Source organism: Micromys minutus (assembly GCF_963924665.1).
Source record: "Micromys minutus genome assembly, chromosome: 11".
In the NCBI taxonomy this organism is placed as follows: Eukaryota; Metazoa; Chordata; class Mammalia; order Rodentia; family Muridae; genus Micromys; species Micromys minutus.
Window position 1 is genome coordinate 35,047,677 of NC_137980.1, and position 25,479 is coordinate 35,073,155.

General features: G+C 47.1%; 2 protein-coding genes across 2 annotated transcripts; one reads left to right on the forward strand and one right to left on the reverse strand.

Annotated features, from left to right (window-relative positions):
- The first annotated feature begins 579 nt into the window (after window positions 1-579).
- Window positions 580-3,548, forward strand: ATP5F1E (ATP synthase F1 subunit epsilon). Its single transcript, XM_080925358.1, has 3 exons — window positions 580-717; window positions 2,019-2,145; window positions 3,399-3,548. The coding sequence occupies exons 1-2, from the start codon at window positions 686-688 to the stop codon at window positions 2,140-2,142; spliced, it is 156 nt and encodes a 51-aa protein (XP_080781484.1). The 5' UTR covers window positions 580-685; the 3' UTR covers window positions 2,143-2,145; window positions 3,399-3,548.
- A 3,552-nt stretch (window positions 3,549-7,100) lies between these two features.
- On the reverse strand, window positions 7,101-14,357 carry TUBB1 (tubulin beta 1 class VI; the record flags this gene model as incomplete). Its single annotated transcript, XM_080924760.1, has 4 exons — window positions 7,101-8,182; window positions 8,290-8,400; window positions 9,062-9,170; window positions 14,301-14,357. 4 exons carry the CDS (start codon window positions 14,355-14,357, stop codon window positions 7,101-7,103), a joined length of 1,359 nt encoding a protein of 452 aa, XP_080780886.1.
- Between the last annotated feature and the right edge of the window lie 11,122 nt (window positions 14,358-25,479).

Consider the following 25,479-nt stretch of genomic DNA (forward strand, 5'->3'; position numbering starts at 1 on the left):
GGGGTGGGCTACTAGTTAGGTTTTCTGTAGAGACCAATTAGCATGCATACAAAACCACAACTTCAGATTCTTAGCCTCCCACTTTAAAAGACTGCTCAGTTTAAGAATTCTTTGGACTTTTGTAAAAGCAGACTAAAAGAAACAGTTTTGACAAGTGGAATGTTAATTCCAGCTAAAACCGAACACTATAAACGTTGGACAAAGTGTCAGGTATGGTTTCCAAGAATTACCCCTGCTCTGGTAAGGGTCTGATGCTCTAATGACTTTTTTTAAGTATATAAATATTTCACTTTGCAATGTGGTTCCGTCGTGAGTACTACTTGAGTACAAATGGAATCCTGAGCATGTGTACTTGAGGATAGAAACATTAGCTGTCACTCAGCGCCGGCTCGAAGTCCCGCCCTCTGCCCGCAGCACCTGGGAAGGTGACCGGGATGCAGCTGCCTCACTTTCCCAGGTGTCCCTTCGACCGCAGTTTCCGGTAGCCTCTTGGCCAATGAACAGAACGCGGCTGGCGCTCCTATTGGCTCCTGACCCTAGCAAGGGCGGGGTGAGGTACTGACTGGCAGGTCCGCATACCCCACCTCTTCCGCTATTCAGGCCTGACCTTCCTGCTGCCGGGCCGGGCTGAGGCGACTCTGAAGCAACCCAGCGGTTCTTCCCGACACGCCCCGCTCGAGACACCATGGTTGCGTACTGGCGACAGGCTGGACTCAGGTACGCCCGGGAAGCATTGGGAAGGTCCGGCCGGCCGTCAGCAGGCCGCGCGGGACGGCCAAGCCACGCGGCCACCGGCCAAGATGGCGTCGCCGTGGACAAGGCACGCCGTGGGGTCATGAGGTCACGAACCCCAAACAGTGGTGGCCGCTCCTCACGGGAGGAAACCTACAGTACCTGCATGGTCGCCGTGATGGCCAAGTGCACAGCGCCCTTGGGGTGGCCACTCTGACACTTCCTCACCTGCACAGAGGGAGGGGCACACAAGTTCATTTTCAAGTGTGACCTTAGTGACCTTTCCCAGTGGTGAAGAAAGGTGAAAGCCCTCTAAACTCGGGAGAGCTCTGAAGGAGCCCATATGAGCACCCACCCTGTGATGGGTGGGAGCTGTGAGGCTAAGAGTGATGGTGGGTTTCCTTGCTCCAGGTAGTAAGTACACCTTCCTGAGTATCTGAAGGCCCTGTACCCTGACGGAGTTCAAGCAAAATTGTATAGAACAAAAGGATGGTAGGGTCACACTAGATGCGACTAATTAAGCTGTCTCTCAAGGTGTACATCACCTCATTTTCCTCCACCCGGCTCCTTGCTGGGCAGCTATTAGTTTTACTCTTGTCTTACAGGTGCATATAGAAAAGAAAAGGTAAACCCTTTGCTCCTGAGCTCCCCAAATTAAAAGCAGGAGAAACAGACAGCCACTACCCCATCTCTGGTGTCAAATGTGTGAAAGGAAAGTGACGTCTTTTGGGATAATAAAGTGTTGACTCCATCTACCTAACAGGAAGCTTCCTGTGAGCCCCCTTTGCTAGAGTTGATATTCTCCAAGAACTTCCGGTTGAGTTTGGAAACCTTGGTTAGGAGATGTTTTCACTGACTAGACAGGAGGCAAAAATCCAATATTTTCAGCAACACCTTTAAATAATTGACCATAATAAGCACTTTTTAAATTCAAAACAGCTTTTCTAACACACACATATGATTAATATAATTAAAGCAACTTAAATACAGAAGTGAATTGAATCTTGCCTACATTGTGGAACTTTAAAAACAAACAAACAAACTTATGTTAGATTACACTGCCAAGAATTGTGATCTCCCAGACAAGTACCAACTAATCTGGGGGCACCTTTCCTATCATTTATTTTGCGTAGATTCTATCTGATACTGCCCAGTTCTCAGTTCAGTTTTACCATAGTGAGTAGCCACCCAAAATTAAGAGCATGAAAAGAAAACGAGGCTGTCACAGATCATGACACCACCATCTATCTATTGGTAACCAGTTTCATATCCTCTCACTTTGCCAGCTACATCCGCTTCTCCCAGATCTGCGCAAAAGCAGTGAGAGATGCCCTGAAGACCGAGTTCAAAGCGAACGCAGAGAAGACTTCCGGCAGCAGCATAAAAATTGTGAAAGTGAAAAAGGAGTAGCTGGTAAGTCACCGGTTTCCTCGGGAGTCGTCTCTTCCAGTTCTTAGAGTGCCATCAAGCCAAAACTCAAAAACTTTACTGAGTGCCTGCCTCTTGGTGGGTGGATTTGGACGTTGGTTACTGGGGTGATGATTCCAAGTGTGCAGGTTGTAGACATCTCCTAGCATGAGCAAGGAGAGCCCCCATACAGCCCCGACAAGCAGAGTAATTGACACATTGATTTTCAGTGCAGGTAGCAATCCTGAGATAGAAAGCCATCTTATTTTAATTAAACCTGGTTCATTTATCTGCACGACATCAAGTAATTGGGAAGATAGCTTCACCATCCCCACCCCACCCCGTAATTGCTATTGGAGTTATGTAACGGTCTGGAGCGTGAGACATGGATGGCAGTGGTTTGCATGTTCCTCCCTACAGCTGCTAGTGCCCCCATGCATCCCTTCTCCTGGAACACTGAACAGGAAGGGCTGTCAACCCCAGCTGAGTCCTGTTCTGCCAAGTTATGTGGCCAGGGAAGCTGGCTCATTTTTACGGGGGGGGGGGGGGGGGGGGGCGGGCAGTTGGGTTGGGGTTGAGGGGGGTGTAAGAAGTTGCCAGGACAGGGTGGTTCAGTGAGTTCCGACTGCAATTCTCCAGACTGATTCTATCTCCCAGCTACTTTGTTTACATTGTTATTTCAATGATAAGCACCTCAAGTTATCAGAGAGAGACGCTCCTCAGATTTCATTTTCTTGTGCTTTTGAAAAGCGTCAGTTCTGCAGTAGCATAGTCCGTGACACCTGTGCTCCAAACCTGACTGAAACTCTCTCCTAAGTACTTTTCATCTTCACCTTGAATGAACAGACATCTTACTCTGAACCTGGAAATGCAGGGTTTTGAATGGAGCCCCATTCATGGAGTCTGTCTAATCTCAGAATTTGGACCAGTAAAACCTGATTTATGTTGGGCTGTGACTTTGTCAGAGCTGTGGCTTGGCCTAGCATCTCTCCAGCAGGGAGAACCCTAGCCTGTTGGGAAGGGGAAGAGGATCATAGTGTCTTGAGGACAAAGCTTTTTCTGTCACAGTAGAAAGAAGAATTGACTCAAGGAGGTGCCTGTGCAGACTGTGTGCCCACAGGCAGCCCAGGCTTGGGTCTCCCCTCTGGGTTGCCACCACAGTCTGCTGCAGGCAGATGCAAGTAGGTTCTCTTGGTCATGGTGAATGTGAAGGAGACATGGCAAGCTAGCAACTGTTGCATTTTCTTTTTACTTCCTAGAACCTGACTGAAGCCTGAAGTGCGGAGTCATCAAGATGAAGCTTGTGGGCACCTGTTCTGGCAGATGGAAATCAACCTTACCTCCTGAGGACAGACTACCCATCTTGTTGATAAATTGACTATGCCAATAAATTAACATGGTTCACTCTCTGCTGGGTTTTGTTTTCATTCTACTTTATATATATACATATATATATATATATATATATGTGTGTGTATGTATGTATGTATATATATATATATATGTATGTATATATATATATGTATGTATATATATATATATATATATATATACACACACACACACACACACGAGTTTTCCACATAATAATGTCAGTAAGGCCATAGGTACCAGAGGTTTTTTTAAAGGAGAGAAATAATAATATCTACTGACCATGGACTATAGGGACCCCTGCTTACACGTGTCAGAGTGAATGTTCTGTTTGTCATGGCAGTAACTGGTGAAAGTTTGGCACTGTCGTGGAGGTTGTGTTGTGTCAAGAGCCACCATAGAAGAGGCTAGTAACTAGCAAGTGATCTTCCTGAGTCCAGCTCCCATAGGAAAGGCCCAGGAGAAATCCATTTTAAGAAAGATTCCTGCTAGTTATTAGCTTCTATGAGATGATGGCTCCCGACAGTGTTGTTCCTAGTCTCTGAATGTCATTCACGTTAAAGCAGTTCTGATTAGCTGGTAACCCAGATGAAACAGCACACATTAAATGGACAGGTTGTATAACTCATCTTGCTTAACACAACCTGTAGAGAAGAGCCATTAACATCAGAGTTTATCTAGACAAAATGCTTTCCACCTTTATTAATCTGAATTTTCTGAGTGAGTTTCTCACTGGGGATGAGTCAGAGCCAGTCAATACCTTGTGTCCTGTGTCGGCTGAACTACAATTAAAACCTGTGACTCTTAATGACCAGTCTAGGCACAGTGATTAGGACAGTCTGGTAATATTTTGGGTGGCCATTCATTCATTAAATGTTTAGGAATGAAGTTCTGTTCTTGCCTTTCTTTTGGCTGAGCAGAACCACTGAAAAGTTTAGAGAAGAAAAATGACTAGAACTCTTTCTTGCTCAGTGTGCTGCTTCAGGTGAGGCTGAAGACAGTTGGGGGAGAAAGCCCCTTTGTTCTCAACTCGTAGGGCTGGCTTCCGGTCCTCAGAACACTTCACATCTGGATCTTACTGGATTCTCAGCTCAAGGTCGATCAGCAGATTGAAAGGTTAGGGCTGAAGTCCTCTGATGGACCTGTAGCACTCAGCTCTATTCCAGCTTTCCTACGTTAAGGTCCCAGGAAACATCTCCCATGACCAGGGATGAGGGTAGCAGACTCATAGGCTTTAACACCAGGTTAACTAAAAGGGCTAAGTGACTCCCAGCTTAGGGAATTGTTTATTAGGAGAACCAGAGGGATGACTAGAGGTGAGTCTCAAGGAAATAGATTAAAGTAATAAATACAACCAAAATTGAGTGTCCACTAAGGATTCCAAGAGTTTTCAGCTGATCCAACAAAAATACTGAATTAACACCAGGATCAAATAGACTCAGATCCAGCCCCTCAGGGTGACATAGGACAACTTGCCAAGTGATGAGACTAACCTAGTGGTATCAGAGGCAGAAATGTGTCCTTATGTGCAAAACAAAGGAATCCAGGGAGCTTGGATGCTGACTCCTGTTGATTTGACCCACACCAGTGTCACTGTGGCAACCATACTATGAAGGGACCAGGTGTCCCTGGGCATTTAGTCAGTGATTTAATCTGCATGTGCCTTATAGAACAGGAGGTGAGAAGCATCAGTCTGAGTGGTGGGGCTCCAAGGAAAGGAGTTTGTTGAGTCTGAGATAAAATGACTTAGTTATTTAAAGTGGAATTTATTTGCATTTTAGTGGTTATTATAAACAAACAGAAGTCTTCAGTCTTTCACAAAGCAAAGAAAAAATTATTTTTCAAAAGAATTAAGGCCTGGCCTGTTTTTGGTTTTTTTTTTTTTTTTTTTTTTTTTTTTTGCACATAAGTAATTGCCTTTTGAAGCTTACAGTGAAAGCGTCCAGGTTACTCGAGCAGCTGACTCCCGCAGAGTCGTGGGCTGTAAGTCATGTTGGCATCTACGGTTTTTCCAGCTAAGAGTGGAGAGGTGTGTATCTCACTTAAGCCAGTGTTTCTCAGTCCACACCAACGTGGAAAGTATTTGAAAGACTTCGTGCTTTGTTCAGTTGTATAAATGGGAGCTTGGCAAATCATGTCAACAATAGGGCCTGATTTCTTCTAGATATGAACTATTTATCTAGGTATGAAGTGTTTCCTCACAGTGCACATGCGAAGAGTGCGCCCACCTGCTGCTTTATTATTGATGATTATAAACTGAGGCCCAAGGGAACAGCTAGTGACAAAGACTCACCTTGCACATCCCAGGGCCTTGGGTTCCATCCCAGCATCCTGGGGACAAACCAAGAGAATCCAGTCTCATGGAAATAGCTCCCTTTAGAGAGGCCAAATAGGAGACCACAGAGACCCCATGCACCTCACACCTAGGTAAACTGTAAGAGGCTCCTGTGTGCTGGTCCTGCTATAATGTGAGGCTACAACCCAACCTCGTGACGCTTAAAGCCGTGTCATCCGGCTGATGTCTGTGGCAACTTCTGCAAATTAATCTGAACTACAAAAGTTCCCTAATGAGACCGTGTCCTCTGTCACCAAGGAGGTCGCTGCGGCATCGCAGCCACGCGCCTGCATTCGGATGGTTGCTGAGCGTGCCTTGTGCCCTTTCCGGAGAGTGGAGTGCCTGTATACCAGCTTCAGGGATGATGAGTGAGTGAAAGTTGTAAAGGACATTCTCAGCCTTTAAGAGGAAAACCAAGGACAGTCATTAGCAAGCAAACTTCTGGCATCTCATTCTAATCAGAAAGCAGAGAATTCAACAGAGAATATGTTGGAAACTGGTTACTGGGGAACAAAGGCCTGGGGACTGGAATGCTTTGCTCTTGTTGGTCTTTTGGACAGCGGGAGCCGAGAGGAGAGACGTGGCTTTTCTTGCCTCTCTTAGTCATTTCCCAGTCAGCCTGTCGAACGGTACATAAGGTCCACACAGCTTGACCGTGGAGGCGGACTCGTACTTCCATTGGCCCTGAACCTCCCACACACTCTTCAGACACACAGTTCTGTTGGCTTTGTGAAAGTGGACTCTGAAGCATCCTAGCTGTCCTAGGTACTGGGTACCCATCAACGCTGCTAAAGGGCTCCCGGCAAACTCGCACACTTTGTCTGCATGTCCATCCTACAGCTAGTACAAAAAATAAATAGGGCTCACCACAGTAAACTCACTTGCTATTTAAAAAGGAAGAAGAAAAAGTATGCATTGCTTTGAGTTGGGCACCCAGCATCCACTGCTTCACAATAAATAACCTTTAACTCCAGAGATCTGACCCCATGGCTTCCTTAGGCACCTGCTCTCAAATTCTATTACATTCCCTCACCCAACACAATTTTAAAAAATAAACTTTTTTAAAGAATAAAAACAAGAAAGAAACAGAAAAGAAAAAGCATGCATTGGCTCTCAAGCCTATCTAGCAACTATAGGCCAAGGCCTTGCTGCTCTTGTTGCTCTGCCAAGGTGGGGGACTGGGGCCCTAAGGGCTTTAGGACAGCCACAAACCTTTGGAGAAACTTCTGAAAGTGGTTGCCCTATAACTTCTCTCCTAATGGTCTTTGTCTTCTGCCTCCATCTCTGCCTCCTCTTCTCCGCCCTCTTCACTGTCCTCTAACCCTGCTCTGACATCTTGGAATTGTTGATACTCGGACACCAGATCGTGGATGTCACTCTCAACTTCCCCAAATTCACTTATGTCCATCCCTTCACTGGTGTACCAGTGCACAAAAGCTCTTCTTCTGAACATAGCCGAGAAGTGCTCAGAGAGCCTGGTAAAGAGCTCTTGGATAGCTGTATTGTTGCCCAGGAAGGTGGCCGCCATGTTCAGCCCCCGGGGTGGGATGTCACACACAGCTACCTTGACATTGTTGGGAATCCATTCCACAAACCAGTTGCTGTTCCTTGTCTGAATAGACAGCAGCTGTTGGTCCACTTCCTTGGTGGACATCTTACCCCTGAAGATACAAGCCACAGTCAGATAGCGGCCACGGCGAGGGTCACAGGCAGCCATGATGTTGCGGGCGTCAAACATCTGCTGGGTGAGCTCCGCCACTGAGAGGGCTCGGTACTGCTGGCTGCCCTGGGCTGTGAGTGGAGCGAAGCCAGGCATGAAGAAATGAAGACGAGGAAAGGGCACCATATTCACTGCCAGCTTGCGCAGGTCTGCGTTGAGCTGGCCGGGAAAGCGCAGGGAGGTCGTGATTCCACTCATGGTTAAGGACACCAGGTGGTTGAGATCTCCGTAGGTGGGTGTCGTCAGCCTCAGGGTGCGGAAGCAGATGTTGTAGAGTGCTTCGTTGTCGATGCAGAAGCAGGCGTCTGTGTTCTCTATCAGCTGGTGGATAGACAGCACCGCATTGTAGGGCTCTACCACCGTGTCTGACACCTTGGGGGATGGCATGACGCTAAAAGAGTTCAGGATCCGATCCGGGTACTCCTCCCTGATCTTGTTCATGAGCAGGGTGCCCATGCCGGAGCCAGTGCCTCCACCCAGAGAGTGCACGATCTGGAAACCCTGCAGACAGTCACAGCTCTCGCTCTCTCTCCTCACCACATCCATGACATTCTCGATCAACTCTGCTCCTTCTGTGTAGTGGCCCTTGGCCCAGTTGTTACCAGCACCAGAGTTACCTGTGACCAGGAGTGTGAGGGGGGAAAGGTAAGGTGAGCAGAGAACCTCTGGAAGACATCCAGTTCTTCCCCATAGAATCTTCGGGGGGGGGGGGGGGGAAGCCTACCATGAACAAAACTGTCAGGCTGAAAGAGGATTCCCAATCTGCTGGATCGGATGCTGTCCATTGTCCCAGGTTCTAGGTCCACAAGGACGGCCCGGGGCACATACTTCTCACCTGTGCGGATTAGTCAGAACAAGTCAGAAGGTGGCTGTTTTTCTAAAAGTTAGTGTTTCATCAAAATGGATCCTTGGGATGTTGGTCCAAAAACCATGACTATTCTAGAAGTAGACCTTTGGTAAATAGACATTTTCCTTCTTTTTTTTCTCTTTTAGTATATATATATATATATATATATATATATATAGAGAGAGAGAGAGAGAGAGAGAGAGAGAGAGAAGTAGAGGAGGCTAGCCATAAGCACATGAAGAAAGAGGGGGAGGGGAATGGGGAAGAAAAGGGACAGAGAGGAAAGAGGAGAGCAAGAGAAGAGAGAAAGAAGACATTTTAATATCTATGATCATATCTGACCCAGCCCACCATGACATGAATCTGTAAAAATACCTTTTAAAAACCCTGCTTCTCTCTTTACTGTGTGTCTGGCTCATTGTCTCGCCAAGAACATGGATTCTCACCCTTCCTGTGGGGAGCGCCTGGCTAACATGGCTGACTGCATCTCATCCTGCCCCTTGCAACTGGAGCGGGCCACTCACTATCCAGACTCCAAAACCCTGCATGCCTGCCCGTCCCACATAAGGCCTGACCCCACACTAGGGTCATCTTCTCTGCCCCTGCTGCCCCGATGACAGGCCAGAGCTCACCCAGCAGGCAGCCCTACCGTAGGCTTCATTGTAGTAAACGCTGATCCTCTCCAGCTGAAGAGCAGAAGCCCCACGGTAGCTCCCAGTGCAGTCAATCCCATGTTCTTCCCCGATCACCTCCCAGAACTGTAGGCCGAGAGAGTAATTCAGTCAGTCCACATACCTGAGAGGAGCCATCCAGTGGCTCGGCAGCTCAGCCACCAAAGGTGTTTGCCACCGAGGTTGACCACCTGAGTTTGATCCCTGTGACCCCACACTGTAGAACGAGAGAACCAACTACCCCAAATTGTCCTCTGACCACCACATTTACACCACAGCATGTGTACATCCTCTTGTATGTGCATGCACACTGACACACTTAAATAAAATAAACAAGCAAATGGATGGATGGATGGATGGATGGATGGATGGATAGATAGATAGATAGATAGATAGATAGATAGATAGATGTAAGAAGAACAGTAATTGAAAGGGTGAGTTGGCCCCTGTGATGGAGTAGGTGGCCTGGGGGCTGCTGACCTTGCCCGACATGTCCTCCTCCCTCTTCTCCTCTTGCCTCCACTATGTGTGACTAAGAAGGCTATGCTAGATCCATCTAAGCTGAAGTGAAATGCCAAGCGTATAAAGCAACACACTGGATTTTGCTATTAACCCCGGTTCGTTACAGCTGGTCCTCACTTCAGATGAGGAGCTCTCAAATTTCACCTTGCCTCGGTCTGAGCTGGAGAAGTGCTGATTTCAGGAAATGAGAACAAACTGACTTCCTATTTTGTCAGGAGCCATAACAGAACAAGCTAATAACTAGCAGGTGATCATCCTGAGATGGCCAACCTCGGATTCTTATATGGTCTGTGACTGGTTCACCCTTATTCAGCAAGGCTGTAAGGGATTCAATTTAGGAAAGATCCCTGCTATTAATATGTTTTTCCCATTATTATTAAACATATATAACAGTCATTAAGTAATAGCACACCCCTTTAGAGCAGATCTCTGCAGATCTATGAAGATGTACTGTCTTGTAGTGATGCTATATAGACATATAAATAACTTAAGTCTTAAGGATGATCCTATAAGAATTCCTAAACTTATAACTGATTATTAAACCTTTTTATAGTGAGACTGTCATTAGGTCCTTTTCTGATAGCCAAAATTGCAATGAGAACTCTGCCAGTCTCCCAAGTGTCACCAGTTAATTACTCTTAGATGGTAACCAGACTTTCTCCTACACAGAGCACATTCCAAGAGGTTGTAAAACAATTAACCAAAGGTCATAAAAAGGGAACCAGCAATTTATTATAGGTTCTAGGACAGAGAATAAAATATTGACTGGGTTTAGCTATACAAAACTTTACTAATAACTTAGTTATGGTTTTAAGCCTTCAGTGAACGTGTGGAGCTAAGACAGGTGATGGATGTTTATCCAGATAATCACTCCTAATGGATATGCATGTAAGCATTCTCTGTTATAAACTTCTATTGCATTTTATGATTTGACTTTTGGTATGAACTTGTGATGAACTTTGTAACATGTGATCATGTATTCTGAAGATGTATAAGTACTGAGAACAAAGAGAGAAGTTCATCTATCTATCATCTATCTATCTATCTATCTATCTATCTATCTATCTATTTATTTATCTATCTATCTCTATTACTCTTTCCCTTACTCTTTCTCCCTCTCTCCCTCTCTCTCTCTCATCATCTCCATCTTCCCCAATTTTATTCCTATTCATAATCCATTCTCCTTTCCACCCCACTCTATCTCCTTTTCCTTTAGAAGAACTTGTTTTTCCTTTTCCTACACTTAGGATCTTTCTTCTTTCCCTTTAGATAGCTTTAGAAGTCACAGGACACTTCTACTACTTAGAAATAAACATTATAATTACTTTTCTAAGTGTCCCTTTTTCTTCCTGTGTCTATTAGCAGACTAAAAGTTAGAGCCCAGCAGTTTCAGCTGAGCTAGTACAAAGTCTATTTACTTAATCCCTTGCCATTTTAGGAAGAGGTGCTAAGTGACAGAGACTGCAGTCTCTGGCCTCAAAGATCACAGAAGGCAGGTCAGCTACAGTAGCACAGTAACTTAGACTTAGTAAACTTTTATTATACAGCAGCCCTAAATATCTGGTAAGATTTGGTCTTACCCCTGAATCTCTTTCTCCTCTGCTGCCTCAAGAAGAACTACAAGAAAGAAGAACCTCACACTGGGGCTGGCTCCCAGCATTATTTGTTTCACAACAGCATCTCTTTTTCGCTTTGGGGATTTTTTTTCTTCATGAAATTCACTTTGAAAGTCCACAACCAGGGCCCTTCTGCACAATTTGATGTAATGCGTTTTGACCACCCAATATAATCCCAATTCAGACTTATGTACGGCATATTCTGTTTCCAAACATGCATACATCTTTTTGCTTTTTTTTGAAATAGACTCTTACTGTGTAGCCCTGGCTAGCCTGCAACTTGCCGTGTAGACCAGGCAGACCTCAAATTCACAGAGATCTCTCTGCCTCCTAAGTGATGACTTAAAAGGGGTATACCATCATTCATTCATTCATTTATTCATTCACTTTTTCATGTGTGTTTGCTAATGTGTGCAAAAACAATCAGTGGTTGTGGGTTCTCTCTACCCGTAGGTCCCCAAGATGGAACTCCTATCATCAGCCTCTTTACCAGCTGAACCATCTTGCCAGCCCACAGCATCTATTAACACAGGAAATCACTGGAATGGTCTCATTAGGCCATTTCCATTCAGAAAAAAAAAAAAAAAAAAAAAAAAAAACAAAAAAACCTCTCAATAAAAATACATTCCCTTGAGTCGAAAATCTCCAAGGGTATTTTCCCAACACTGTGCTGGAATGGGCTTTGCAGAACAGCAGAATAAGTACGAGGAAGCTATGAGAATGGGAGAGATGAAAGATGTCTTAGAGTTGTGTGTGTGTGTTCATGATTGTGTGCACATACCCTTGCTTGGGTGTGCGTGTGAAGGCCAGAGGTCGATAACCAGTGGTTTCTTCAGTCGTTTTTTTTTTAATTAATTTTTATTTATGTGAGTATACTGTAGCTGTCTTCAGACACACAGAAGAGGGCATTGGATCTCATTACAGATGGCTGTGAGCCACCATGAGGTTGCTGGGATTTGAACTTAGGACCTCTGGAAGAGCAGCCAGTGCTCTTAACCACTGAGCCTCTCTCCAGCCCAGCTCCGGTCATTCTCATCCTTACTTTTAGAGACAGCGTTGGTTGCTCACTGAACTAGAGCTCACTGGCTTTGATCCAAACCTCTGACAGTTTACCTGCCTTTCGTGTACCCTGACAAGAGCTTTTCCAGTTAAGCTATCTCTTCAGAATGTTTCTTGACCTTCTTAAAGGCCCGGCAAGAAGTCATTGCTGGGGCTCCAGCCACCAGATGGCACAATCCCGAAGGCTGCAAGAGCTGATGATCCCCCATCTTTCTGCTCACTTCCTCCCCAGGGCCTCTCTCCCCTTATCACCTAAGGTCAGAGCCGTCTCCCCGAGCCCTCCCCATCCCCCACTCTTCTGGTGATTAGGAAGGTCTGATCTGACTCCTGTGGCACCAAGGGGTGCCCGATGCTCTTCAGGCAGCACTAGTATCTGCCCAAGACCTACAGTTCAAGGCAACCCACCTCTGGCTCACCTAAGTGTTCTCTCATCCAAAGGCCTCCAAGTCAACACAGCACAGAGATACTTGCACATCCATGTAGACGGTATACCGTTCGTCAAAGCTAAGAAATGGAACTAATACGGCAGTCACTAAGTGAAGTATTGGATAGTGGCTCTCTCCATAGAAGCGCCAAATTCATTGTGGCTCTTAAAATTAGAAGGGGCGATTCTGGCTTCCAGCCCCTGCCTTCCTGGCTTTGCACAGGGGAAGGAGTCAAGAGCCTCACTGAGAATTGTAGCAGGGGAAAGGAAGTAGAGAGAACTTATGTCTGTGGCAGAGTGTTTTAATTACTCATCTCTGTATTTGTCTCTTTAATTTTTTATTGCATATTAAGTTTCTTTGTACCATAAGCATGGGCTCAACCACACCTGTCATGGCTCACTGGACAGCGAGAAAGAGGGGAGAGAAAGAACACAAGAGGCAGAAGACGGGGAGGGCTGCTGGGAGGTGTCTACTGGACATGGGATGACCACAGCACTCACTAATTCACAGAATCTGTGCCTGCCTGTACCAGCTTAGCCCAAGATTCACCAGCAGGCAGCACCGAGGGGACTCGATGGGTTATAAAAATGTGTGTGTGTGTGTGTGTGTGTGTGTGTGTAACAGAGACTGACAGACAGAGACAAAGGAAGAGGAGGAAGAGGAGAGGGAAGAGAAAAAGGAAGAGGAAGAAGAGAAGACAGATGTATTGTCCAGGGAAACTAGTAGATGGTAGATAGTACCTGGGGATCTAATCAATATAAGTATGTGTAAAATTGCCAAAGAATAAGTTTTTAAAGGAACATTTGGGAGTGGAAGACAATAGGGTGATATAGTATTAAAAGCAAACAAACAAAAAACAAAACAAGCAAAAAGGAAACCCTGCTAAGGCTGGTGAGATGGCTCAGCTGGGTTAAGGAGCTGGCCACAAAGCTTAATGACCCAGTTCAATCCCTTCTAATGCAAAGAGAGAACCGGCTCTGGCTGGCTATGCACGGATCAACAGAAGAGCACAGCCTGCTCCCACCCTCCCAAATAAATAATTAAGAAAAAAAGTTGTAAAGCCCTGCTTTGCAGATGATTAACAAAGGAAAGAAGCTTGCAGTCAATCCTAATGACCTGAGTTAGATCTCAGGGACCCACAGTGGAAGGAAAGGAACACCTGGGAAAAACTGTCCTCTGACTTCCAAATGCATGCTGGGACACTATTCCTGCGCGCGCGCACACACACACACACACAGCACCACCACTATCACACACATAGTCACATGCACAAATACAATAATATAATAAACACAGTTTACATTAAGAAAATGTCCCCAAAAAGCTTCAGAAAACTCTTGAAACAAATGACTGGTTTTAGATGTTGTAAGCTCATTTCGAAAGCGTTAAGAACAGAGCGGCTCTTTTACCATTTCCATGTGTAATTACAGACAAAATTAACATTAATTAACACTCTAACTCTAATGGTTTTGCTAAAAGACCTTCTTTAATAAGCCACCCGTTTAGCAAGTATATGCAAACCTGAGAGACCCAGCCTCCTCCCAGGAACCAAACTTCTGTTGGTTTGGCTGTTTTGCTATTTTTTACTTACTCACCTTGGCCCCGATCTGGTTGCCACACTGGCCAATCTGAATGTGCACGATTTCCCTCATCCTAGCCTTGAACCCACCGGTCAGTTAGGTCGCAGAGTCTGGAAGAGCCTGGGTCACCAGTGTGAGCTGGGTGCAGTTTCATCGTCTTGGTGGAGACCAGCCCACCCAAAAGTTCTCCCAATTGGCCCAGGGGTCTGTCTGGCCCCACCCCAGGCCTTCCCTGCTTTCCACAGTCAGGGTAAGAGGGGGCACTTTCCTGAGCTGTGCTCAGTCATTTCCTAGATGAGTCCAACCGGGGCTTCCTCTGTGTGGCTAGAACCCAGAACCTGCCCCTCTCACAGACCTGGTCTCAATAGCCTCTGGTTGTGTGGAGACCTAAGAAGTGCCAAATGGGTGTGACACCTGAAGCCAGATAACCATATCACTCCTCTAGGGGTCTCCAATTGTGTGAAAGGACAACACTGACCAAAAATGGAAAGTAGCCGACTCATGCTGTGTTAATCCTGCTTCACAAAAATGTATAAAGGGGATGCGTTTTTTGGGGGGTTGTCTTTGTCTCAGCTACAGGATGTACCCAGTGTCCTGGAATTACACCACCTCTTGCTATTGCATTGCTCTCTTTGTGGGGTGGACATCTCAGATATTGAGCCCCCCTGGGGCACAACAGTAGTGTCACTGACATCCATGAGTTTTGGGTGACATCCACAGGTAATGGAGCAGCTGAGATCCACCCCGAAAGAGATTTCCCTATCCGTGCCACCATTTTACCTGTCAATGGCTTGCCTCGCTGTCTTCGGCCACATTGCCTAAAGAGCAATTTGGGAGTCAGCCTCGGGCCTCAGGAATGTGGCTGGACAGTTTTCCTTCTTCGATTTATAAACTTTAAGAGTAAAAACAAGTGCTAGCCTGACCAGCTGGTTCCTCAGGTAATGGAACCTGTCACCAAACCCAGGGATTGGAGTCTAATCCCTGAAACCCACATAGTGGAGAGAACTGATCCCCACACAACTGCTGTGAGGCAGACACAGACACACAGAGACACACTAAAATAAAATAAAAATAAATAAAATAACCACTACTTAAAACAGTAAAATGATCATAAAATAAAGCTTTCTGTTAAACCTGACCAAAGCTGAGAAGGTGACAGAAACATCTTGAGCACTCGAAATTGCTCTTTCATGGCTGGGAGAAGGCTCAGCGGTTCAGCATGAGGACTGAAGTGTGGCTCGCAGCGCTCAGAGCAGGCAGCTCACAACCAACTCCAGTTCCAGGGAATGCAACACCTTCAGCCTCTGAAGGCCCCTGTAAGTGCCCAGGCCCTCCCAGACACATACACAGATAATTTAAAATGGAATAAATCTTTTAAACCGAAATAAATCACCTTTGAGAGAGAAAAGATGGAGATAGGGACATGGGTCAGTTTGGCAGAGTGCTTGGCTAGTATGTGTAAAGCCCTGGGCTGGATTTCCAGCACTGCATCAAACATTGTGGTGCACATCTATCTTAGCACACAGAAATGGAGGTGGGAGGACCAGAAGTCCAAGACTGTCCTTGGCTACACAGTAAGTTCAAGGCCAGCTTGGGCTACCCGGTCTCAAATTCTCCTCCAGTCCCTTTTCCAGAGTTTGATCTGAGAAACCTTATGTTCTAACAGGCCAGAGAAACCATCTCATGGGTTGTGGACTTAAATGAGTACCATGCTAGACCAAAGGCTAGAAGTTCATGCCCCTGCTGCCTGCCTACAGAGACTAGTTCCTACAGGATGGGAACAAACCCTGACACTATTTTCCCAGGGCTTGTGCAAGAGGTTGTGTCCAGAGAACTTTCCTTAGGTTCAGTGGGGCCCCCAGTGCACAGGGAGGTGACAAGGAGGAAACAGGAGACCAGCCTTTCCCTCCACAGGGGTTGAATCAGCCTGTGGAAAAGCCTTGGCTCCAAACCAAAGAGAGGCCCTGGAAAAGACCTTGTCTCCAGAGGGCCAAGTTGAGCACAGGGTGCCCATCCCTGAGGCCCCAATCCCAGCAGGGTTTCAGAGCAGGAGACAGAGCTGCTGGAATAGGTGGACTTGGCATTGCTAACAAATGCACATGGTGAATTCTGAACAGAATATCACATCTGCATTCGGTGGTCTTAGCTTTGTCTTTGGTGTAGTGGTCTGTGAGTGGCCAGCTATATCCCACTGGAGAGCACTGTGAGGCTGGCCATTGGCTATCTAACGGAGCTAACTCTAGAAGTGACAGCATTCAATAAATTCGTCGAGATGCCACCAGAGAGGGGCCTCTCTACAAAGTCAGCATGGGCTTCATTTATGTAGTGTTGAGACCTACTTCAGAGGTCTGACTGACCACACGATTTTCAGATGTCCTTGTCCTGACCACTGAGCAGCAAAGGTGAGGAGAATGTAAAACTCAGGAGGTAGCTAAGCAGTGAGAGAGCTATGCACACAGAGGACCAAATCCCCAGCTCATGGAAAGTACCAGGTGGGTGTGAAAACCCACTTGTAGCTCCAGCCTTGGAAGGCAGATAAGGGATTCCCCAGAGCAAGCTGGCAGACTAGCCAGACTGGTGAGCTCTGGGCTTGACTGAGAGACCCTGTCTCAGAGAATGAGGTGGAAGAATCGAGAAAGACTCATGATATTAAAATCAGGTATCCATGAGCATAGACATGTAAAATCACACACAGGAAAACAGGCATATACCCCCACAGGCACACGTATTCCCATATGCATACACAATTAGAGGGAAGAAAGAGAAAGAAGAGACACACAAGTTTGATGTGTTGGTATACCCCGGTCATCCTGACATCATCTGGTGAAAAGGCTGGGTTAGGAGGATTACCACAAGGTAGAGCTGGCCATCATGGGCTACGGAATGATGTTCTGTCTCAAAAGCGTTAAATAAGAGCCAGAAAGATGGATGGGTAGGTAAAGGTGCCTTCCACCAAGCTCATCAACGTGAGCTCACCCCCCAAGGCCTCATCTGCTTAGAGAGAACCAACTCCCACAAACTGTCCCCTGACTTCTCTGTGCACGGTGGCATGTGCCTCCCATGATTTACAAAACCAATCTATAAAATAGAGTTAATCTTCTAAGTGTGGGCAGCATCCATTCAGAAGCCAGAACATTCTTTAGCCTCCCTCCTACTTCATTCTTGATTGCTTTTGGGAACCCTGGTGGCTGAGAGGCAGCTGCCAGGCCCTCAAAAGCCCCTCATCTCCTCAGGGAAGCACAGAGGTGCACATTGGCCTTGGGAAGCTGTTTGCTAATTACTCATAAGCATGCCCTCTCTCCTGGCCAGTGAGGAGGGGCTCCTGGTCTCATGTTGGCTCTGAGACCCTGAAGTGCCCAGTACACAGCAGGGTCCCAGCGGTGTCTGTTAAGAACTCGCCAGCAGCTGGGAGAATTTGTGTAGCTGGACTCAGAGCCCAGGTTTCCTTCAAGCCCATAATAGGTTCTTTCAAGAGTGTGTCCTTGTAATGGTGAAGAGGGACACCATGCTCAAGGACGCCTTCCTCCACCCCCTGAGAGGTGGTCTTAGTTGAAAGTAGAAAGTGTTCCAAGAAACTTGGCCATCAGTCTCACCTGGGTGGGGAACAGCCACAGTGAGCTATTGTGGGAAGCCATGTTGGTGGTAACCCGGGCCTCTGAGCAGAGCCTTGGAAGGGGCCCGTGTGGCTGCACGCTACCTTGCTGTGTGGACCTCAGGACTGGCTCCAACGACCCTTTTTGATCTCCCTGTGTTCATTCTTCACAGTATGACCAGGACCCGGTTTGCTTGGATCCCCCCAGAGCAGCCCTCACTTGAGCACATTCCTCCTGGTCATCTCAGTTTGCTTAGGGAGGGGAAAGCCTGGCTTCCAGATGGGGCCTTAAAAGGCTTTTCTGTTAATGGGGCAGTTGGCAAAAAGAGAGTCCTTGTTTGCTTTGATTCCTGTATCATCAACAGTGTTTGCTTAGTCTCAGCCCAGTGCTCAACTTTGGATGCTGACTGCAGGAAGGCTGGGGTGGAGGTAGATGCTGGGCAGGAGAGGGCTGGCAGGTCCCCAGGGCTGCCCCTGAGAGAGGCCCATCTTCTCCCTGGCTAAGAGTATCTTCATCTGCAAAAATGGATCAGCAGTCTCAAAGTCACAAGTCTCTTTGGAGACGTTAGCAGTATGACCGACCCTAACACCTCAGAGGTGTCTCAGGCTCCATGGAGGACTAGGTGCAGCTCCCTGAATGAATACCACAAGTAGACACAGCCTCCTGGTCATCCCTCATACTCAGGTGCTGTGTGGCAGGGAACCCTAACCCTAACCCTATCTTTCAGCTGCTGGCTTATGAGAATACCTGCTCTCTCAGGGAAAGGACTTTTGGCTGCCAGTCAACCGGGGAACATAGGGCAACTTCTTAAACCAATGGAAGTGCCCAGTTCAAGATGCAGGTGAACAGTGTCCCCAGAGAGTGCCATGTCACTCTCAGGTCTGGCCACTTGCCAGTCTGAAAGTGACCCCTTCGCCCTCAACTGTGGTGAGTGAGGAAGAGTGGCCCTCTGTGGTGAATGACAAAGTCATTCTCTGGCCCCCTGGGAATTGATATGGCAAGGGCAGGTTAGCAATGACTGAGGTTCAGGTGCAAAGTTTCTGACGCTGCTCTGGGGGCACAGAGGGCAGGAGAGGTGGCTCTGCTTAGCATGCAAGGTGGGACACGAAGACACTGAGATTCTTAAACAGGAATAGGCAGCCCTTCCCCAGCAACACCATCTCCTGTAGGCGCTCAATCTTCAGGCCACAAGAAGATGGCTGTAGCAAGCCTTTTCCGGGATGACTCTGGGATCTATTATGGGAATGGAGCCTAGAAGATAAGAAAAGAACAGTGCCACTCGAAGCCCCCAATCAGCCACTTCCAGACTTCCTCCCTAGGAGCCATTCCCTAGAGGCCACACAGAACTCCCTGACTCCCACTTGGCTGATGAAATTTATCCAGTACTCAGAAGACTCATTGATCTCACCCACCTCTGGTCGGATGCATTGAAGTTGCTTGAATAACTAGAGAAGATTGTTGAATTACAGTGCTTGCTTGTGATCCGGGAGCAGAAGGTTTTCCTAATGTCTTAGCAAGAAAATGACATCCAAGAGGCCTTTATGAGTGACTCAGCAGGTGTGGGCAGCCGAGCTCTACTCTCCTGAACCATACCTCCTCAAGTGTCTGTCTCTAAATCAAAAAAGAAAGTTCCAGGAGGAAAATGTCACTTCAAGCAGAGAGGGGCTGAAAGATGTGCATGGTTTTCTAGCTCTACAAAGGAGCCTACCATCTTGCTCTCCTGAAGCTGAAATGTCTGCAAGAGCTCATAGCATGCTGGGTTCCTCCTCATGTGGCCTACAGTCCCAGAAAGACCATGAAGAAACCTGGCTACCCTGTAGGTAAACAGATATCAGCCTCTTGAGCCAAGGTTTCTCTTACTAAAAGACAGACTATGAGTATGTGTGTTACACACACACACACACACACACACACACACACACACACACACACACACAGGAGCTGCTGTGATTCTGAAGGCAGTGGATCTTGAACCTTCCCAATTGTACTTTCAGTTCCCAAGGTGTGCAGCTGCTGATAAGCAGTGACCCATGGTGGGGACAGGGAGATGCTCACAGTCATCAGTTTGCACCTGCAGTCAAAACCAAACACAAATATTCCTTCAGTTCTTCAAGCCTGGTGCTTGTCTGAGAGAGCTGCCGTATGGAGTCTCAGAAATGATCTATTTACCCAGCAAATGTTACCTAAGGGGCCTTAGAAAAGATCCTACCCCCACCCCCAGGATTTGAGGCATATACCGAAGCACAGACCCTCTCTCTCTCTCTCTCTCTCTCTCTCTCTCTCTCTCTCTCTCTCTCTCTCTCTCTCTCTGTCATGACCCAAAAGTGGGGGCTTGGGGAAGAAACTGACTCACCTTAACTTCAGAATAGTTTGACATGTCTTCAGACCCATCCAGCCAAGGGTTCAGTCCAAGGTGTCAGAAGACAGTCTAGTGAGAGGGCTTCCAGCCAGATAGATATCTTGGGAGCTGAGAATACTCACAGTATGCTAACATCCCCATTTCTGCATACCTTTCTCCACGTAAGACTCTTCATCTGCTGCCTGTGGCTTTCTCATACACGGTGTTCAAATTAGCCCCCAGTGGGCTGCACCCTTCCTCAACAGCTACCAGATCCCCCTAAACATTCTCCTGAAACCGGTGACAACCAGGCCTAATTTGGTTTCTCTTGCTGTGTTAAACACCACGGCTAAAGTAACTTCAGGAAGTAAAGGGTTAAGTGCTTTTTATAGATTATACTTCATTCTCCAGGGAACCCAAGGCAGAAGAGACTAAAACCATGGAAGAACGTTGCTTTCTAACTGGCTCCCAGGTTCAGGTTCATCTCTCTTCTCCATGCAGCACAAAGCCATTCTCCTATGAAGGGTGCTGCCCATGGTGGGCTGGAGCTTCCTATATTAATCAGCAATCCAGAAAATCCATACATATGCTGACAGGCCAATCTGATGGACTTAATTCCTCAGCTGAGGCTCACTCTTCCCAGGTATGTCAAGTAGACAGTGAAGATTGGCTATCCCAGGAGGTAGGCCAACCTTTACATTGCTGTTTTGAGAGACATGGGAAGTCCTCTAAACGGGGGAAATGTGGGAAAGGACAGAAGAAGCCACATTGATTGATTGATGGACAGGTCCGGTGGTCTGTCAACTCTTCTGAGACCTCCCCGTAGGCACCCACTGCTTTTATCATGCCTGTCAGCTGTTTCCAGATACCAAAGTACACATGTTCTTTCCTCCAGAATGACTGAGGGCTATAGCCTCAGCATTCAATCCCAGGTCATAGAATAAAAAATAGGTTGCAAAAGACCCCAGACTCTCAGTCTTCCTCCTCCGTCCTGTGCGTGCGTGCGTGCATGAACACAGATGTGTATGGAGGTCAGGCGCCATCTATCCCTTTTTTAAAAACAAGATCTCTCATTGGCTTTGACTTTGCCAACTAGGCTGGCCTGATTGATCTAGTCCTAGGAATCTGGTTGTTTTAGTCTCCCCAGCACTGGGAGTACAAAAATGTCATCCTAGACAGTTTCTGGGTTTTTGTGGCAGGCGGGTGGGGGGCTTTAGGATGGAATTCAAGTCCTTACTCACTGAATTGGCAACCGTCTCTGTACTAGTCAAGGTTCTCTAGAGTCACAGAACTTAAGGAAGGTCACTATACAGTAAGGGAGTTTATTGTATGATGACTTACAGTCTGCAGTCCAACTAACCTAACCATAGGCAGCTTCGAATGAGAAGTCCAAGAACCTAGTCGTTGCTCAGTCCCACCAAACTCCGTGTCTCAGCTGGCCTTCTGTATCAGCTGGAATCCTGAAGAAGTAGGTCCCACCAGGTGTGCTGGCAAGTCAGTGCAAGCAGGCAGAGAAGGAAGCCTTCGTTTCATTGTCTTTAAATAGATCTCCAGTAGAAGGTATGGCTCAGATTAAAGGTGTGCACCACCACACCTGGACCTAAGTTTTTTACTTGGAACTTGCTCTGTCCCAGGCTGGCCTTGAACTCAGAGATCTGCTTGCATCTGTCTCCTGGGATTAAAGGTGTGTACCACCTTGCCTGGGCCTTCAGCTTTTCATGGCCACTCTGCCTCAAGATCCTGATCACAAACAAGCCTGTGTCTTCCAGCTTCAGGATCTGGGTCACAGGTGAGCCCCCCATTTCTGGATTGTAGTTCATTCTAGATGTAGTAAAGTTGACGATGGGAATAGCCATCACAATCTCTAAGCACGTTCTACTTCCTGAACCTTTTCATACATTTCTTTGGCAGAATGCAAGCTCCTCCCTCTGTGACCTTACTCCCTCCAGGGGATGAAAACAGAAGCCTGGCGCATACTAAATACCACCCAATAGGTGCTAGGAAACCCCACCCTTAGAGGGCAAGTGAATTCTATCGAAGGAAAGATGAAGTGTCTCTTTGAAGGAACTCAGGCGTGAATTCACATATCAGCTATACATACGTTAGGTATCCAGCTGCAGGCATCATGTTCCAGACATATTGGCCTTGAAACCAACCTCATGAGTATGACTACAGGAAACTACTTTCAAGGCAAGCACGTGCCAAAGGCAGGCAAGTCAGGATGTGAGGCAAGATGATCCTAAGAACAATGGCAGGGCCCATGGTAGAGTTGAACCACCCAATCAGAAGCCTTCTCGCCTGGATGTCTGTAAGCTAGCACAGGCTTTAGGCCACTGATCATGGGGATAGAGAAGAGGCCCAAGGCTGGTAAGAAGGCAATGGTGCCCTGCAGAACCAGCCTGCTTCTGGAACACTGTCAGCAGCCATCAAAACAAACGCTGTCTCCAGGATGTGGCCCCACTCAGGAATGTGCAATAATAGGAAATGTCTGCAGCTCGCCAGGGTGGGAACCAGACAATACCACACAAAGGAAGAAGAGAGAGAAGATCTTGAGGCCACTCCACCATGCACGAACTGCAGTCCACCCTCCCATTGAGTTAGGAAGGTGGGCTGACCCTGGCCTAAATCAAAAATACGCATGTTGTTCTTTATTAGGACGAGGGGAAAAATCAGCCTTATTTTTAGAAATGAATAGTCTTTTGTGTCTGTGGCCTTGGATCATGTGTTTGCCAGGAGATTTTATGGAATATTAAAAAAAAAAAAAAAAAACTCACATTGAAATCAGACCTGTACTCGGGAGCCTCATGTTAAAAGTTCTGGCTTCTCTGGATGCGCTGTCTTCCCGAACGTGAAGCGGGGTATCTACCCCTGCCCGGTAAGGATAGGATGAAGAACCAAAGCAGGACTGAGTTACCTGCTCTGGCAACATGCCAAACTGGGATGATTCAAGTTATCTCTGAGAACAACCCAGGGCACACTGCCAGTTACTCAGGCAGAGAACTGTATAGTAGTTTCCGGAAACATGCCCAGCTCACGAACACCTGCTTGACTGCCCCAAGCCTGGGTGGCAGAGACACACGCCTGCTCATAAAACAGCTGCTCGAAGCAACACGTGTGAGGGATGAGCCTCCAAGGTAGTGCGGTGCGGGCCCTGCCCTGATCCTCTTTCTTTCCAAAGTAGATGAGTCACGATGCCCAAAATGACCTCCCTGACTCCTGACGTGATGTCAAAAGGGAGCACACCTTTCAGGATGTGGCTCTAGGCTGCCAGGCCAGTGAGTTTGCTGGAGAGAGAGAGAGAGAGAGAGAGAGAGAGAGAGAGAGAGAGAGAGAGAGAGAGAGAGAGAGAGAGAGAGAGAGAGAGAGCGCACTGCAGGGATGAACTCAGCCCCCTACATGATGTATGGGACCAGGACAGAGGTAGACCACATGTCTACACCTTCCGGGTCCTAGCAACTGTCTCCCTTTACCCACGTGCCCTTCAGAGAAGCCCTTAGGACTGAGGTCTTTCAAGAACAGGAGGGGTAAATATTGGAATTTGCTTGGTGGCTCTCTCAGCAAGATCACACACACACATACCAGAAAAAGACCTGTGGGAAGGGTTCCTCTTTAGCATGGACTTAGAAAATTATAAAGCAGTGGGGTTTTTAAAGCAGAATGGTTAAATATCACTCAAGCAGCTAGGCTTCAAGGTGAAGAGCCCTTGGCAGCTCAGCTGCGCTGCCATCACAAGAGGCTGAAATAACACAGAGAGTGAGTCACAGGCCCGTTTCCTTCTTGGCTTCAAACTCTTGAGCTCCCTTCCCTTCTCTCTAACCTACCTCTCTTCTCGTCACCTCCCAAGTTCTGTTAGGGGAACTCCAATGGGCTTCCGCTCCCCCATCTTGGACAGAGTATTCTTCATGAGCCTGCAGTATCGAAGCCCCTTTCCCCACCCCTTTATGCCACATTTAGTGAGATTCATCAGATAAACGCTTCCTTGTGACAGCACTTACAGAGCAAGACTGCGGGTGCGTATTAGCTCCTATGGCTTCCTGCAGGCCAGGTGACACTAAGGTCATCACACCTTCTATGCAATTTTCTGGGCCCAGGAAAAGTGAAGCTTCCTAAGCTTGTAGACCTACATGACTGGGGGGTGGGGCTGTCACATGTTCTATGGCAGGCCTGTCATATCTAAACAGCTTCTAAGTATTTGCTATGATGATGCCAGAGCCTGCTCACAGCACCCCCAGGGCTGCTGACACCACACAGCCAGATGAAGAGCTGGTAAGCTTAGGGTGTCTTCACACGGCATCATGATGCCTGTAAACCATCATGAAGTATGAGTGCTCAGTCTGGGGCCTGCCTGCGGACTCCAGACAGACTGTAAGGCCTTGGGATGTGGGTGGATTTTACACTATCAAGAAGACCCTGGCTGGCTTCCGGAGAGTGGGGACAACCTCTGTTACTCACAAAGTGTTTTCAGCTCTTCCTTCCTTACTTACTTCATTCATTCATTTCATCCATTTTAATTAGTTAATATTAGTTCAGAAGCTGAGCATACAGACTGCCCTTCCAGAAGGCCCGATTTGGGTTCTTAGCACCCACATCTGTAACCCCAGCTCTATAGTGTTGGGTGTGCTCTTCTGGTCTCTAAGGACGTCTGGACTCATGCGCACATATAACACATAGACACATTATTTAAAATGTATCTCTTTTAATGTTAAAAAGCCACTCATTCACTTAGTCACTATCTGTGCCAGGGATTGAACTCGGGACCATGAGCAAGCTGAGTATATACTCTCACGATGAATGTTGCTAGCTTCTGTTGTTTCCTTCACTAGAGTGGAGATTGCTTGTATGATGTCATAGAATGGCCAAGACCGATTCTCCCCTCCTGTGAGAGAGAGTCCATGTGGAACCCATGTGGGAGATGGCATTTCCTCCTCCCTCCCCGAGAGTGGACTGAAAGGCTCTAAGGTGAATACATGAATGAACTGGGGAGACCTACCTTAGGGAGCCCAGACTGGAGGCTCTCTGCCTGGACCTTAGGTGGCCCTCGTTCTTACCATCCTACTTACCACCCAGCAGAAGAGAGAGGTTGCCATGACTCCCCAAGATGAAAGATTCCTATAGACAGATGCCCAGTGTTTATTGGCCTCAGCGACTACTTTAGAGCAATGGGGATCAAAATTCTTGTGTTCTTAAGGGTAGCCCCGAGTTTGTTCTGCTCTCTAACAGGAGGTATCTAGCAGGCTTTTGAGACCTATTGTAATTCTGGGTG

Bases quoted from the DNA above. Each gene is read 5' to 3' on its own strand.
- ATP5F1E (XM_080925358.1), top strand. From the start codon at position 686: ATGGTTGCGTACTGGCGACAGGCTGGACTCAG. The intron at 718-2,018 runs GTACGCCCGGGA...TCACTTTGCCAG, and splicing joins TGGCGACAGGCTGGACTCAG to CTACATCCGCTTCTCCCAGA.